This window comes from Pseudochaenichthys georgianus, chromosome 5, assembly GCF_902827115.2.
Source record: "Pseudochaenichthys georgianus chromosome 5, fPseGeo1.2, whole genome shotgun sequence".
NCBI classification, from domain to species: domain Eukaryota; kingdom Metazoa; phylum Chordata; class Actinopteri; order Perciformes; family Channichthyidae; genus Pseudochaenichthys; species Pseudochaenichthys georgianus.
This window is the reverse complement of record NC_047507.1, coordinates 3,966,682-3,984,988: the sequence shown is the minus strand read 5'-3', so window position 1 is coordinate 3,984,988 and position 18,307 is coordinate 3,966,682. Positions and strand designations below refer to the sequence as shown.

The following is an 18,307-nucleotide window of genomic DNA, read 5'->3' as shown; positions in this document are numbered from 1 at the left end:
ATAAATGAAATGGCATCGATTACTGGACACTATAATGAAATAAAAAGACTTAATCACAGCCGGTTTGCAACATGACAGACAAGAGGGTAAAAAGAAATACAGCTCTCCCTACGTCCACTGCTCGGAGCACATGTTAATAATCAAAGTGACTCAGATATGTACATAAACAATCTCAATTTCTCCAATTCCCAGCTCCCCCTCAGCTCATCGAGAAACCCCAAGATGTCCAGAAGCTCATCGATGAAGCCATGGTGTGGGAGTGTAAAGCCACCGGGAAGCCAAAGCCTTCGTACAGGTGGATGAAAAATGGAGAGAACCTGGAGCCTGTGGAGGTAAGAGATCTGTCTTTAGATCAGAGGTAGAGTTCCTCTTCCAAGGTTACGCCGGCACTTTGGGAGAGATGCTTTTTGCTGCTGAATGAAGAATGTGAGCGACCCTGACTAACTGTAATTCCACAGCTCTATTGTGCTGTTTGTTCAAGACCAATTACCATGCATGATTGTGTTTTTCTTTACAACCGGGTGCCTCCTGTGCGGCAATACATTAGGCTTTTTGCTTTGGAAAGACACCACTTATTTCAAAGGAATTGCTCCGTGTATGTGCGGCGATACGACACTAAACAGGCCCTTGGAAGCGATGTGAGCGCTTCTCTAATCTTCTGTTAAATCTCTCTTGGCCAAGTGCAGTTATTAATCCCGTGCCACCAAATGCCACAAAAAAGTAAGATTCTTTATATAAACACCGTATATCTTACTTTCATTCTAGCCCCCTCTGAATTCCCATCGTGTGTACAATGATGAGCCGATTGTGGCTCCAAACGTGTTCATCTTGTGCAAAGCTGTGCACGATTACAATCCAATATTCCTCCGTCATATTGGATTATAATGTTGGATCCTTTCTCCAGGTTGTTTGGGAAAGATTGATTGGACACTGAGGCACAGCTTGCACCTGATAAATAAACAGGCATTATGTTCATTTGCTTCATTCTACAACAATTCTACACACCAGAGGATATCGATCAGTGCTTGGATGTTGTGCATGCTGTTTGAATGAACCCGGGCTGTCGCTATTTGACCAGAAGCACCCCTCCGCTGCAACGCCTCCTCCTCCTCATGCAAAACGCATTTGGCTCGCTATCAGGCAAGAGTAATCAACAATCTGTTCAGCCAATGGCCAACAGTTCTATCAAAACCTTTCTGAAAGTAACACTCTTGTGTTAGTTGGACTGCCCATCTGGACACAACGACTGCAGTGGGGTTTGAACGATCCGAACACCGACGCACTAACCCACTGCACCACACGCCTCCTCATTAGATCATATTCAACATGTCAGTGGTCGCTGTATAGTTCACTTGGTAGAGCTGGTGTCGCCCCCTTTCTGTCAAGTCGATACGGCACTTGTGGCCTGACAACATCTTTAAAAAAAGTAAATGGTCCATCTTATATTATCTTATCTTATCTTATCTTATCTTATCTTCTCTTAAAAACAAATCTGAAAAACATAATCAATGGACTATGAAATGCACAATATAGGTAATGTTGCAATACATGACTTTGAAAGCTGTTGTCTTCAAAGAAACATGTCCACTTCAGACAGTAGGTCATGCCTTACAGTTTCATTGCTGTCTACATTCAGTATTTCATATATAGCCTAATTTATTCAACAACATTTGAGCTTGCTGATTTTCTTATTTCCCGAGCAATCCTACATTTATTTTACAGAATAAACCACACATTTTCCTGGAACTATCCAATGTTCTGGAACTGATGTAATACGATGTATATACAAAACAAAATACATTAAGAACATTGTAATACAAACATATTTGTTGGATTGCTGTGTGCCTTTCTTTTTACCAATGTACCTGTAGTCTCTCCTTTCACATTATAATATTGGAGACACGCTAATAACCAACTTCTAATGCATACTTCAACATTACATATTTAAGCAATAGCTCACGACAGGCCGTGGTATATGCTCATTATATCACAGCTAAGGGGCGTGGTTCGGCCCGACGCGAAAGTAGCACAATTCATGATGTCAAACCTTGGAAAGTATCTAGATATCCCTGCCCTAATGCCAAAGGAACTGCACACTGAATATGTTTTGCCGTTTGATGTCGATGTCTGGACCGCTGCGTAAAAAGGAGGGTTTCTGCCCCGTTACTTCTCCGCTGCTTTCTTGTTCCAGTATGAAAAGCAAACTGCAGGCAGTTTGCTTTTCAGCTCAACGGTATACTGTTTTTCTCAGACGCGGAGGGATACTGACTTGTTGTGAAAAGTAACTTACAATTCTACCCGTGGTATACGCTCAGTATATCACGGCTAAGAACCAATCAGATTGCTTGATTTGACTTGTCCGTTTTATAAACATATGTATATAATTTAATCTAGTTAAAGTGACCATACTCATTCCCCTTCCCCTTCATGCTGATCACATTTGAATAAAGTCAAACACAGGAGGACTTGTCTCTCTCCACACTCAGCCATCTGGCTTCCACTGCATTTCAATGCATGTGTGATTACAATGACTCCTCTCAGCATAAATATAATTAATGGACATATTCAGAATGCATGGGTGAATGGATTGATTACCAAAGGTGTTGCATTGTTTCAAATGCCACCATTAACCACAGCGGCTTAATGAGTGGAAGAGGGAAAGGTCAATGGAGTACGCGGCGGTGGGAAGAGGATGCTCCATTTGTTGTTATGTATTGCAGCGAATCAATTGAGACCTTTCTGACTGGCTTATTTCTGCTGACACTTTTATAAGTTTGAGCAACATAAATTGAGCAATCAATAAGACAAACTATAATAAAGTTAGGTGCTCTATCAGAAGATTGGCTAAACAGTGCAGGAGTCATTATATATATATATATATATATATCGGAGAATATGTGCATTCAATTATTCAATGTCAGTCATTTAAAATATTTAACAACCCCCAACTATTCCTAGTGTTTCACTCTAATAATAGTATAGCTCTCAGACTGGTTCCACAAGCAGTTTGCTCTTTGTTGGACAGCAGTTGACATCAGCTTCATACAATATTTCACATGCCCTTATATATTATGAGCCTCCTCTGTTCCTATGGGATGCTTTGTGTTGCTGCCCTGAGTCAAATAGCAATCATTTATTGAGATGCTTCTTCTCGCGTGGCCGTTCTTCTTGGAAAGCACCACTCTCCAGGGTTGGGAGGGTTACTTTGTAAATGTAATCAGTTACTGATTACTGAATACATGGTTCTGAAAGTAATCCGAATACAGTTACAGTTTCGTGTCTTAAAAAAGTAACGTAGTCAGATTACTTTTAGATTATTTTTGGATTACTTTCTTTTTCCATCACAGATGGGTATGTTTTGGTGAACAGGAGACACAAAAAGCAAAAGGAAACTGAACGTGTTTTACCGTTTTAATGGCTTATCAAGAGCACAACTGAAACATCACATCTGAAACGATGTAACAACATAATACACTTTCTGGGGATGCAGCTTGGGATGTGAGGAGAGTGAGGGACACGGCTTAGAGCGGGCGTGTCGCCTTCTGCCCTGCCAGTGTTAGCAGGACATTAATTAAAATGTCGAACTCGGACTTCATTTTAAAGACGACCAGGGGTGTAGAGCTATATTTGTTTAAGCACCGGATTGGCAAAACAGGAGAGTCTGCCTTGATCTATGAATTCATGTCTGTGACTCTCACAGTATCTGCTGCCCACAGCTGTTTTATAGAAGGAACACCTCCTTCACTTCATGAAATCTCTGCAGCACCAGGAGGCAGCGGGAGGGTTAACTCCGCCTCTGAGAAGACGAGCGCGCAGTGCTTTTCACGCACCGCCTTTCACGCACCGCCTTCGCTGTGTTTACCTTCAGAATCATTAGAAAGGCTAATGAGCAACCGCAGGCTGATGTGTTTTAACCACACACACACACACACACAGACACACACACGATTTAAACGCACACTTTTGTTCCTCCATGTTTCGTTGTTATCGTTTCACTGAGCGGACCCGCCCCCCCCCCTTTTTTTTTTAAACGCTCCCTTTTTTTGTGCACCTGAGGCGGTAATAGGTTTAGTGATGATTCGACTGTACCTTTAGTAATGAATATTAAATGTTGTGAGGAAATCTTTCCACCAATAATGTCAATAAGTATTCCGAAATGTATTCACTTCAGGTTTAGGAAAGTAACTGTAATCAGATTACTCGTTTTTCAAATGTAACGCGAGCTGAATACAGTTACTTGATTTTTGTATTCTGATTACGTAACGCCGTGACATGTATTCCGTTACAACCCAACCCTGCCTCTCTCTCTGCTGCGTTATTGACAATAGCCCGAGGATTAAGTGGATGTGCAATTAAAGAGAGACTCCAGCGTGAAACAGGATTGAGTCCATTTCAATTAGTGTGGGACCGCCATACAGAGGGCTGGCAACAATGTACTTGAACTGAGGTTATTCCTGTTAGTGGTGCAGTGGTGAAGACTTTGGGGCAGGCTTGGATTTTCGTCATTTTAGGGGCAAGGCCATTTGGCCTTTGGTGTCACACATGTTTTCAGCGCGCAAAGGCCACATGCCAGGGCACAACGGCCATTGAGGAACACATTAGGATTTGGAGCTTACAAATAAATAACTTCACTTTCTAATGACAAAAAACAAATCACTTTTTTAATATCAATAATCATATCATCATATAGGCCTATGCCTCCTTAGTATTACCGTATATACAATTAAATACTTTACTTTGAATAATTAGTGTTTGGTATGTTTTCCATATACTACTTCTCCCATTCTCAAATCCGAAATTAAATCTAAAAATCAAAAATTCTATTAATATGTAACAAATATATTCCATTTCAGAAGAAACAGCCTTCAAGGGTCAAACTCTGCACACCCATCATTCAGCAGTGCACAGTGAAGCTCCAACATCCAACTGTATGAACAAGCAATACTTTGAAATGCAAAAGTGTGTGTGTGTGTGTGTGTGTGTGTGTGTGTGTGTGTGTGTCTCTTTAATCAACTCCTCACAGCTCCTCATATCTGTTCAGAAACTAGACAAAAGTTAAACAAGTACAAACCACACACTGTCTCTGTCATGACGAATACAGTCGCTGCTTTAATTCTGTCTTTAGGACGTTGTTGTGAGTGTGGACGGAGCAGCTTCAACGTTAGTTTAGCCTGATCGATCCAATCTCCATTCACAAAACGCGCATTTTAAAAGGAATGACAGGAGTAAACACAGCTGACAGCCGGGGTGAAACTCCAGCGATTAGAGCAATGCGAATATTCGCATCGCGTCCGTTGTGAACGCAGCATAATGCAGTTCAGAAACCTGTTCTGACGCTTTTAAAGGAACTTTAACAGTGAGAGGGGCACACAGGCCATGGTGGCCGTAGGACATACAATTATTTGTGGGGCATAACGGCCAGACCGAGGGGCTACGACGGCCATGGCCGTCATGGCCGCCGTGAAACTCCCACCCTGCTTTGGAGCCACGGATGGACGATCAGTCATGGAAAGCATCTCACTATTTTTCTACTGGTGCTTGAGTATTTACTACTTTTACTCCAATACAATTCAGACGCAAATTGCAATTAATTAATATACGTATTTTGAGCCCAGTCTGCTTTGATTAGTTGGCTCTGTAGCTCTGTTGTGATTGGCTCGTACAATGTGTTGGAGCGCTAGCCAATAGAAGTACAAGTGTTATGTACTGATGTCACTACGTTAAGGAAGTAGCCAAAGGAGTCCAATGGAGACGTTTTGAGGGGGGAGTGTGTGGGAGAGACATTCCCTCTGAAGGAGTGTAGCCTTTGCAGACCATTTGCAAGCACAAAAGCCTGTTTAACACACCACGTACATAGGCTGAAATACCTGAAGGCTGTTTTTCCATGGTTAGTTTTCGCTGCAGGAACACATAGAGCTGGGTCTGAGAATCAGTAACCGTCTCAGGCACAGGAGCGACAATAAATAAGGTGGTCATTTTTGAAGTCCTTTATAGATGAATAGATAAAGTGCTGATGCTGCCTGATAGAGAGGCAGCCCACCTCCTAATATAACACACAATGCCGGTGCCATGTGGGTCGACTGCAATAAATCTGAGCGCTGAATGATTGACAGCTTCTAGATGTTTAAGGCTGGGGACAGGAGCATCTCTATAAATAACATCAACATATTCCAATACCGAGAGAAAGGTTGCTCACACATTCCTGTCCCTATGATAAAATGAAAACAGGACCCATTTAGCCACCTTATATTGAGACGTTGGTGTTGTATACAGGTTTTAAAAGTAAATGTAATCCATCTAATAGCTTACAAGCAGAAGAACTTGCACATTATTCTAAGCTTGCATGTAACATGGGAAGGGGGATGATGTAAATGGCTTGTTGAATCCAATGTGTTCTGATCGGCAGCCCATAGAAAAAATACAACATTGCCTTATATTACAGTGTTTGGGGTTGTGGGATGATCCAGTACCCACATGTGTGCGCACAAGCACTGGCAAAGTGAGTGTTCACAATGTCGTATTTAAAGAGGGATCAGAAAACAACAGTTCCTTAGCTCTAGAAAAATACAACATATTAATACTACAAAATAGAATCAACAACATTATGGTTGAATATTATGAAGAAATGTCAGACTTTAAAACTTCAAATTCACGAGTTACCCACTATAGCCGCGTTCACACTGCGGTACTTTTCCCACAAAGGTTCATGCGAACTTAGTTCATGATCGCGTTCACACCAAAAAGAGCCGGTACTAAAAGTAGTTCATGCGAACCTTTTTACCCCCTCGAAAGTCCCTGCTAGAAAGCAGGGACTTTCGAGCGGCTCTTTTTTGAGAAAAGAGCTATATTCCTGATTGGCTGGGCGGATTGCAAACCACGCCCCCCGTAAAACTCCCAAAACGTTTTGTGAAGCCGCCATGTTATTATCCTTGCATTAGCATTATTAGCATTAGCATTAGCCCAGCGCAGAAACGCAGAGAGACTAACTTATGGCAACACAAAATAAAACATGGGAGCGGTGGAGATGAGGAGGTGTCGGCGTTCTGGAGATTTACTCGGAAGGCTTCAGTAGAAGCTGCTGGGAGTCCCAGCAGCTTCTACTGAAGCCAGTCCCCAACTCCGGGGACTTCCGGCCGGGGACTTTGGGCGGCAGTATACGCCGTGAAGTGGGTTGCGGCCTGCCAGTAAACCCAAAGCAGAAGAAGAAGAAGTGACGTCAGCGGCTTCATTTGCCTAATCCACCCCCAGGGACTTTTTCTGGTGTGAACGCGATCTGTACTTAGTTCATGAGAACTAAAGAGTTCTCATGAACTAAGTTCGCATGAACCTTTGTGGGAAAAGTACCGCAGTGTGAACGCGGCTTATGTATACAGTATATTGTTTAATACATTGTTTTACTTTTTACAGCTGTAATAAATAATAAAACACACATGTTTCCAGCGTGGTCCATCTGCAATGTGAAAGCAGTAACAGAGTGTTTTAACACGGTGTTCTTGCTACTATAATACTAATGGAAAACCGATCTTAGCGCTGATTCCACTGTGGCTGATTCTAGAGCATCACTTCCCACTGATTCCCCCGCTAATTCAAGCTCAAGTGGAGCGAACAGGCTGAGTTTTGTTTTTGCTGTTGAGCTGAGGTCATCTTCCTGCAGTTCGTTCTTACACAGGCAGGCATGCTCAGTAGAGTCCTCAAACATCTGTCCATAGCTGATTTAGTTCACAGTGAGCACGAATAATCTTAGGAACATATAACTTGGCAGGTCAGAATCTAATTCACGGCTCATGTGTTGCCTTTTTTTCTTAAAACAAACATTTCCTTAGATCCTCATTAGTGGAGGTGTCTTGTTTTGATGTTATACAAATGTTGCTTTTAATTTAAAATGTACAGCTGTGAAATGATTCCCACAAAGGCTTCCAGTAATTAGTTTGAGCATAATTGTTGCCAGCAATCAAAAGCAAAACCCTCCCTTTACTAACCATAAAAGTCGTTCCTTCATCCTGACAATCTTTCCCGATCTTTTTGAAGCTGTATATAAAACAAAATCAACCCAGCGTTGTTGGCAAATGACATTGCCAATCATTCTCCTTCAGCATAAGGCGTGCAGATGGTCCCCCCAGGTCCCCGGCATGAAAAACTGCTGATTTGAGAGGAACGTCATGCTTAATTAATAGCAGCCGTAAACGAGAGTGCTTTCCATGCACAGACTGATGTATGCCACCGTTTGCCTCTCCCTTGCCAGCAGGGATATTCGCCCCTGCACTTCCCGAGCGTTATGGAAATATAGGCACAACCTGCTCCAACACAGGATTAGTTTGTGATCTTTCCGTGAGGACGGTCTTTCTTTTCATGTGACAGTACCTTAATCCCCCGTGACTAGAGTTCAAGTCTATGGAAAAGGGGGTTGTAATGACATTATGGGTGTGCCCGAGGAAAAGAGACAAGATGAAGGGCACGAGGAGGCAGCACCTGACACGCCTGCATAGAGATGTATGAAAACTGCTCAAGGACTTAATGCTGTAGTGGAGGAGTTGAGTGAGAAGAGATAAACTTATATTGAGGATTATATGTCCAACAGATGCAGCGATCCAACCAGTTCATCAGGTCCAGCCATCCTTAAATACATCTTAATTTGATGGCTCAGTGACGAGCTACATTTACCCCACAGACGGGCACACAAAAGCTGAAGAGGAGGTGCAGCTTGACCGTGTACACATCGCTTAGTATGTATGGGGCATACCTATCAGAAAAGCAATTTTCACAATGCATTATACCTCAGATGTTACGATATGCCTTCCCCAGTTCTCCCCTCTTCCTGCTGAAGGGGAAACAGCCCCTGTGGTGCAGTCGGAGATATAAATAGGGCATGGTTTTATTTCACTCTCACAAACATGCAGATTGATTAGGGTCATGTTCTGCTAGCCTGCCTCCATCCATCCAAGCCATTCCCTCCATTAGTGATGAAAACCTAGATTTATTGCCACGTCTGTCACTTCCGGACCATATTTCTCTGGCCCGCTGGATGGCTGTTTGTATGTCGATGAACGCTGGGAATAAAGCATATTAAAGGCACGTGTGTCTCTGTGTCCATAGGAGCGCATACAGGTGGCCAACGGAGCATTGACCATCAGCCGCCTGACCCTGTCCGACACAGGGATGTACCAGTGTGTGGCCGGGAACAAGTACGGCGATGTCTACTCCAACGCAGAGCTTCGAATTATAGGTAAGGCATTAGTTGCTTGTGTGTGTGTGTGTTAGAAAAACATCACTCGTCACTGGCTTGAGCTTCAAAACAGGATCCACGTGTCTGTGGTCCTCTCCAGAATGGAAGTAGTCATTACATACAGAGCATCAACTAGTTCCTGAACAGTGTCCTTCACATGCTGATATCCAAGAGATGGAGGAATAGAAAGCAGTATTCAATGTTTACTTCAGATTATCTCCACGTCAGAAATGAGCATGCTTGATGTCTCTCTCCATAGAGGCTGAATCATCATGTTAATCACATAGCTATCATCTGCCTCAAACAGTCCATGATCAGACATCCTGTCATGTACACAGCTACAGTTGGGATACCTTTGTCATCAGGTTACTCTGATATTGGAAGAGGACATTCAGTACTTTCCCAACAGTGTCCGTTGGCAAAGACATGTGTTGATTTGCATTCGTTTGTCCATATTGTTCTCAAGTTTGCTTCGTCTTCTGCTCGACACCTACCGGATGACCTACGGCCTCTGTTATTGGCCGCTAAAGCATTAATTATAGGACGAAGGCGTCCTGCTGACAGTGATGTATTTCCAGCGCTGCTCCGTCCACCATCGGCCCCGTCAGGACTGTCACTCTGTACTCCCCGCAGTTCTGAGTCACTATTCATCTTCCAACACGTCTAGTCCTGATCATGTTGCTTAAACACATCCGACGGAACAAAGCAGAGGGGTCAAACTTAAGTTTTGAAAAGTTGCAAAGATATTGAAGGGTAGATTTTTGTATTTTACAATTGTTTACACCCAGGAGGAAGCAAGTCCTTAACCCATAGGACCACATAGGTTGCTGAGTACTTCCCTCGTATACTGTAACGGCCATTCAAGATCACCTAAATAACTGCACCTACTGGTGGCAGAGGGTCAATGTCCTCAAGCCTAAATATAACAATCAAATGCTTATACATACTTATATATACCTCGCTCTGCATCCATCACAGCAAATTGGACTGAGTTTATGATGCCTGTTCTCAAACCTGACTCAAATCTTTGAACGAGCTCCCCATTGAATTTTGGTCAGCAGAAAGTCGATATATCTTGTGTCGCAAACTGAGAACCCACCTGTTTCCCCCGAACGTGCCCGTTGAGTTCAGCCCAATTGAAACTAATGCACCGGCACTTAAAGCGAATATACCTGTACTTTCCTTTTAATGTAATTTCATGTCATGTAACTATGGTAACGTGTGGAACAGTCGTTTATAATTAGGTTTAGGCATCAGAAGTACTTGGTTAGGTTCAGGAAAAGGTCATAACTTAGGGTTAGGGTTAGGGGTATCCTCCTGAGTGAAAGTCAATCAAGCTACATGTTATGCAAATATAGATACAAGAAAGCTAGCCAATCAACGTTGCTATATGTTACCCCTGTTTGCTCCTCCTCTCCTGTCTGTGTGGCTGTCCTATCAAAAAAATGCAAAATGGCCAAAACATCATCATAATGATAACTGAAAGATGACTAATGGTGAACGTCCCCGGTTTGTTGGAATCATCCATCCACCCCCACCTGATCTGTTCCTAAACTCTAACCCATGAGACTGATTGTAATCTAAACCGTGATCTTTTCTTGAACCTAACCAAGTATTTTGTAAAGATTATTTAGTGATGAGCTAAAGAACAAGACATTTCGGTCCCTACTGAGAATAATTATAGAGTTATAATCTCTTCAACCGCACATCATTAATTATAGGCTTTGCTATTAGCTTTTTGATTACCAATTATTCAGATAGTGAATAATGTAATCTTGTGTCTTCAATTGACCACGGCAATAAAGAAATGTATTTATGAACTCATTATCCAAAATGGTGGGAAAAAAAGAACAGAATTAAATTATATATCCGATAAATCGTCGGAGATAAAGGATGAAAAAAAGTGAGGTTTTAATTTGCCGCTCTTGTCTCAGCTGTTGCCCCAGATTTCTCTCACAACCAACTGAAGAGCCAGACGCTGGTGAAGGTTGGAGGAGACGTGCTCATCGAGTGCAAACCAAAGATGTCTCCTTGGGGTGTGATCTCATGGCGGAAGGGCAGCGAACCACTCCGAGAAAGTAACAGGTAACACAACATGTACTCATTTTGTTCTGCTTCTACCCCACTGTGAGGCTTTGGCTTCTCCTCGCGTGTTCTCGTTACTTTTAGCCAAGTAGGGATCCCTGGTGGCCGTGTTCCTCTGCAATAATACAGACAAATATTTTGCTAGACAACACTTGCTCCTTCCAGATGTACCGTCTTGTTCCCATTTGAATATGCAACGTTCAGATTAAGTCATCTGTTTCCCCCAGCTGGTTGCAAAATTGGACGAGAGTCTAGTATGATGTGAACGAAGCAATCGCATTTTCACTGCTACCTTCATTCAATGTGTCTTTTCACTCGGTAATATAATATACTGTACATTATGGAGGGAACATTTCCTTCTGTTCACTACCACAAGATGACTGCATATTCTAACATCATTACCAGAATATATAATAATAATCCTTTATTATAGCGCTTTATCAATGACTCAAAGCGCTTTACAAATACACATTACACATACAGATCATACATACATGTAATGGTCATCTACTGCGGACAATACCCACACGAGCAAGTTCAGGTGAAGTGTCTTGCCCAAGGACACAACGGCTTTACAGACGCAACGGCGGCAGGTTTCGATTTCACCTCCTTGATCTGATGATCATTGCACAGCGCACTGCGCCACACCGGCCATCTTCACACCTCGAAGTCATCGAGACGCTTTTACAAGTACACATTGATATTATACATGTACTGTGGACAATACCCACAGGAGCAAGTTCGGGTGAAGTGTCTTGCCCAAGGACACAACGGCCTGACGCAGTGGGGGCGGGAGCGGGTTTCTTCAAGTTTTGTATGTCACTCCCCTTTCAAACTGATGATCAAACCCACAGACCACTGCGCCACCCGTCACACACGATATATGGCAACAGTTCTCGGTTTTCACTGTTTCTGTTCATACAAACGAGAGCACTTTGTGAACTAAACTTAGCCAACTTTCATTGGGCCAGTTCGGCAACACAGCAGGATTACCTTGCAATTATCTGCACTAACCAATTCAATACCATTAAGATAAGCCCACTTTACTTTATTACTTTATAACTGCATTTCTGTTGATTTCCAATGGGCAACTTCGGTGTTGAAAAAAGTGCCTCAAATCTTCGTTCTCTTAAATCTGGAGCAGTGTGCACCTCCACTGGTTGCTTGAATACAAAAATGCTAATGTGTGGAGTTAGAAGGGAAAGTGATCTTAATTTTTCTGTACCTATATGCGTTTGTTTGTGCCATCTTTTTTAATTTAATTAAGTATATCAGAAAATCACCCTATTTATTTCTCGATTGAATTAGTACCTCGGTAAACATTTTCCTAATAAGGTTATGGGCTTGGTCATTAGTCTGGATTTGTCTGCAATACAGAATTATGTTGACTTTAATGTATTATTATTATTATGAAAAGATAAGACGGTTAAGCAGGGTATACTTTAGGTACTGGCTACCTGGGTATGAGTCCTCGAACTACAATACTTTCACTGTGTGTTGTTCACTGTCTAACCCTACAACCCAGTCTCACAGCATTTCGTGTTATAGTCACGAAATGTAATCTATTGATTCGTGTTCACCAACATGATTTTCCCATTTTGTTTCGTGTCACACAGAAAAGCAATGTATTTCTATTGGTAGTATGTTTCGTGCCTGCACCACGTCTTTTTGTCCGGTCAGGTCTTGGAAGACCGGAATCTGTGTGGTTCATAAAAACATGTTCTTACTCAATATCAAGCCACAATTATTGTTTTTATTTTAAATTGTATAATGTCAGACTTTTTTTGCCATCCGCAAGGAAAATAAATGGGGCTCAGAGCCTCAGAATACTGAAATCTGAAGTATGTTTTTCCTTCTAATTTGTGCAGGCACGAAACATACTACCAATATAAATACATTGCTTTTAAAATCGTTCTGTGTGACACGAAGAAAATGGGAAAATCCTGTTGGTGAACACGAATCAATAGATTACATTGTGTGACTATAACACGAAATGCCGTGAGACTGGGTTGAATCCTAACCCTAAGCATTCTGTTGTACTTGGTTCCCAAAAAATCGAGTTAGCGACTCCAAACATCCAAGATGGTGACTTCAAAAAACCAGGATGGTAGTATGGCCAAACTCAAAGCTTCAAACATGGTCCACAAACCAATTGGCAACGTTAGATTGACCAAGTCTTCTTCTGGTATACAGTTCATGATTTTATCTCACACTAGTAAAACATAAAATACTTGCGAATACTGGTTCTTTTCTCGTAGTGTTCACAGTAAACTGTTCAATGTGGTGTTATAGTGTCGGTCAAGCCTTCAAACTTATGTAAGTTGCATTTACAACTGACCTTCCAACCAGTGGCGAACCATGTCTATCACAACTGGACCTTCTGTAGACACACACACCCCCGACCGCCGGAGTGCTGACAGAGAGCACCGGAACGCCGCTCCAGCTCTTCAAATATTGCAATACCCATAAGGAGCCGTACACATGCCGCAGTGTTTGCGTGGCTGTGTCTTTAGTTGTAAGCACAGTGGCGATCTGTTGTTATTAGCATCTGGTTAGCTAGCTATGCTAACGAATTTAAAGAGCTTTTCTGCAACCAGGTGGAAGAGAGCTCTCTCCTGAGAGGCTCACATAACCTCAGCTCAGTGAGGTTAAGGCACACCTTGATATGATCATTATAGTTATTAATGAGACTAACAAAAACAAAACAGTTGTTAAAAATAACAAGAACAGAGTTTAAAAGGGGAGTGATTTGTAAAAATATCCAAAAAGAAAAATCTGCTTCCAGTTCTGTTTCATATGGGTGTTGAGAGATGTTTCCATAGATCTCTTAATGTTGCTCTCAAAGTGTACCAGATTGATGCTTTTAACTTCAATATTTAAAAATAAATCTTCCCGGGGGAGCATGCCCCCGGACCCCCCTAGAGGAGGTTAGGTCACCCCCCCGACTTAAATCATGTTCACATGGATAGGATACTAAATACATTTGCACACATCTTGTGTCCATATCTTTCTGTGTTGGTGGTCATGCCACACCGTGCACGTGCATGCATACGTGAGTCATGGTGAGATATCTGGATTAAGCTTAAGAGGTTGAGTTCAATCATTTGTACGACCCTCGGAGGATGTTGTAAAAATTGAAAGGAAAAAGGTTCCCCACCCTGCTGTAAATAATAATAAAAACCCTTGATTTATAACTTAACATCTCTGTCTCCTATTGATCTGAGTATATTATAAAGAATAGCAGTTAATTGAAGCACTATAGCACAGGCCTTTGTCAGATGGTATATTACGCTGTTTTCTTCTGCTTCGAATAGTTTTCTCTTTTTTTACCATACCCGTGTTTGCATCACTGTAACCAATGAGCACCTGCATGTGTGAGAGAATGGCCCTGACACCATGTCAGCCCAGATCTAAACTCCTGGCAGGACAAGCTCCAGCTCAATTCTCGCACTGAATTTAAACAAAGTGAGTGAGGGACTGCAATATAAGAGGGAAAGAAAGAGAAACTTTAAAACTGTTCAATTGTTATGATGTGTAAAGACTGATATTGTTCTATAATCGTCTGAAACTGTTAAGCCATGATGTGAAACGGTTAACAAAGAAAAAGGGAAACTCAAGCTGCTGCTACACTTTATTTTATTTATCTAAAATTAAGCACTTTTAAGATGCACACATTTTCAAAAGCTATTTTATTTATTTTCTCTATTTTATTTGTAAATGCAGCCCGAGAGGAACATTACACATATCCACAGTATGTAATGTTAATTGACAATAAATATTGTTGTTTTTGAATTGTACTTTCTTTATTTGATTGGCAGTCAGTTGTTGATTACATGCAGACGTTGATAAAGCTACAGGTCACTTCAATATATATCACACTAATTCATGAAGCAACTTAGACATGTTGATGTTCCGGACCTTTGCATGGGGACATTTTCTCTAACTGGACCTCGTTGAATTTTAGTTGAAGACCCCTGATCTAGATCCTCTGTCTCGAGCCAGTTAACTAGCGGGCCTTCTAGAACACCCTGGAACCGAGGGAAACTCTGAGAGAACACGCCCATTGGCTACAAATCAATATATGATTGGTTGATCAAACTGTCAGTCCAAACGTACGCTCTCATTCAGTGCAACGGCCAGGGCCTTCGATCAAGGATGTAGAATACCTTGAAGGATATTCTACCCAGAGACCCAGAACACGATCTGATTGGTTGCTTTCTTTTCTAACACAAAACAACTGAAATGAGTAGTGCATGGTCCGAGAAGGACAAACAAATCAACGTAACACTGTAATATTACAGATCAACAACACAGATACCATTCTCATTTATTAATTTTATATACATTTTATTTCTTTAGGTAAATCGATTTGTTGTGTTACAGAGTATTCTCTGAATACCTTGAAGGCCCTGACGGTTCGCCACTGCTTCCAACACATATCCAACAAAGCAGTGCTGAAAGATGTCTTACTTTGCTGCAGACTACATGGTCACAGGAGGTCCTTGCTTAATTAATAATAATAATAATAATAATAATTATAATATATCAATTTTCTATAGCGCTTTTCTGAACCCAAAGACGCTTTACATTTGGGAGGGAGGGTAGACAAACAAAACAAAAAAAGACAGAACCAAAAAGAAACAAAACACAACAGAAAATCAGTCAGGAGGAAGTTGATTGAGAGGGGGGGGGCTTATGGATAGAGAGTTGAAGAGGTGGGTTTTGAGGCGGGACTGGAACAGGGTGAGGGACTCAGACTCACGGAGGTCTTGGGGGAGGGAGTTCCAGAGCTTCGGGGCTGCCACAGAGAAGGCTCTGTCCCCGAAGCTCCGGAGTTTGGCCTTGGGGATTGAAAGCAAACCGGCTGAGGAGGATCTGAGGGACCGGGGTGGTTGGTAGAGGGTGAGGAGGTCAGTGAGGTAGGGGGGGGCCAGATGGTGGAGGGCTTTGTAAGTGAGTTTGTAATGGATGCGGTGAGAAACGGGGAGCCAGTGGAGTTCTTTGAGGACCGGGGTGATATGATGCCATGACTTGGTGTGGGTGAGGAGTCTGGCGGCTGCGTTCTGGACACTTTTGTTCACAATTGTTCTGTCAGAATTGTCCCATAGAGTTGGCTGCAGCGATGGGGTTTATGATGATGTCCCATGGTGACTTGTCTTCTGTCCTTCCATAATATATTAAATGCTTGCTTTTAATGGCCATTTTTAACTCAAACAGCCAGCGCGTTTTTTAGATGTCATAAAGTATTGAATCTAAATTACACCAAAAGCCTCCAGTCACTTTGGCCTTTCTTTTTGCAGGATACATGAGGAGATGTTTTATGTTGTCGTCAGATGTGGTTAGATCAGCATAGGGAAAACCTGCATGAAGACTACATGAGTAATACTTTATGAGGTTTGCTGTGTTCTATCTAAGTGCTTAGAACTTTTCAACTCAGCGGGGATGACGAAATCTAATTATTCAACGTCTGACACCACGTTTTCAGTGGAACAGAGGGCGATCTTAGTGTCTTGCCGTATTTGACCCCTGGGGTGCGACGTGTGCTACATGAGATACACTTCCCACTGTGTGTGTGTGTGTGTGTGTGTGTGTGTGTGTGTGTGTGTGTGTGTGTGTGTGTGTGTGTGTGTGTGTGTGTGTGTGTGTGTGTGTGTGTGTGTGTGTGTGTGTGTGTGTGTGTGTGTGTGTGTGTGTGTGTGTGTGTGTGTGTGTGTGTGTGTGTGTGTGTGTGTGTGTGTGTGTGTGTGTGTGTGTGTGTGTGTGTGTGTGTGTGTGTGTGTGTGTGTGTGTGTGTGTGTGTGTGTGTGTGTGTGTGTGTGTGTGTGTGTGTGTGTCTGTCTGAATGAAGTGTGAAGTCTGGCCCTGTCGCCTCATCGCAGCCAGGGGTCATCCATCGGGTGTCACCACTCTAGCATGACTCTGCTCTGACAGCGGCTGTGTGCTCACTGTCTTGCCAGCCTTTGCATATACACAAAGCAGTGTTGCTGCTTGTCAAACAAAGTGGCGTGGAATTTGCATAGTGGTTTCGCTGCTGGTGCCCTTCACTCGCCCTGTGTCAATGCCATCAAACATTTCAACCTCTCAGCACCTGGGCCATTTTCTCCCTGTTGTTTTGAATTCATAGCTCAGATTGATTTCACATTTGTCTTTGCTGTGACACGACGAGACATCCTCCTGGCATGATAAATGAAATGGCCGTGTCCCAATGCTAAGTAGGTGCTTTGTATTTTCGGAAATTCTACCACTGCATGCACTTGTCCTTTGGTGTTCTTGTTTATCCCGACCATAAATCACAAAATGACCAACTGCTGTGAGGAAAAATTAATGATTCAAGACTTGAATCATCAAAGTGTAACTCTTTAATAACTCTTAAATAATAGAAACAAGGGAATTCTTCTGTTACTGTGTGATGGATTTATACTGCAGCCATTTAGCTATTTGGTGCTCTCGGAGAAACATAATAATAGACAATTAGTAGATGGATTTCTTTAACTCTGTCTTTGTTCTGGTAGACTGTTTGATGTTCCAAAATATGTCATAATGCTTTAACTCGCATTCAATAAATGATATGTGGCTCAGACCACGTGTAGCAGCTCCAACATTAAGAAGAAAGAGGCACACAATGCAACAGTCCCAGCTGTATTGCATTAAAAGCTAATGTGTTGCCATGATGCCAGACTGTATCGCTAGCTAGGAAGGGAAGAGACTACTTGCAGAGTTTGGAAACGCATGCCAGCAGAGCCTTTGAATGTGTGGCTCCCCCTTACTCTCTTTCCTATTATCTCCCTTTTATCGCATCCGTGACACACAAACACAAACCCATGTGTTGCCACACAATACAAATGTGTAGCATCTGTCCTGTTTATCTGGAGAACAGCTGTTCACAGTTGTTTTTTGAGCTTACCAACAAATGGCTGTCCTGCCTGGAGGTAAAGCTTTCAACTAGGGGGCCGCCAGAGCGCCAACTTGTGGTCTGTGAGGGTACTTTCCTGTGGATTC

General features: G+C 42.4%; 1 protein-coding gene across 1 annotated transcript in view; it reads left to right on the top strand.

Moving 5' to 3' along the window:
* The window catches only part of LOC117446119 (contactin-4-like), a 218,558-nt gene that overhangs the window by 154,574 nt on the left and 45,677 nt on the right, over positions 1-18,307 (top strand). The window contains exons 9-11 of the mRNA XM_034082121.2: positions 193-332; positions 9,094-9,223; positions 11,158-11,308. Coding sequence (XP_033938012.1) covers positions 193-332; positions 9,094-9,223; positions 11,158-11,308 — 421 coding nt within the window. The remainder of the gene's footprint in view (positions 1-192; positions 333-9,093; positions 9,224-11,157; positions 11,309-18,307) is intronic.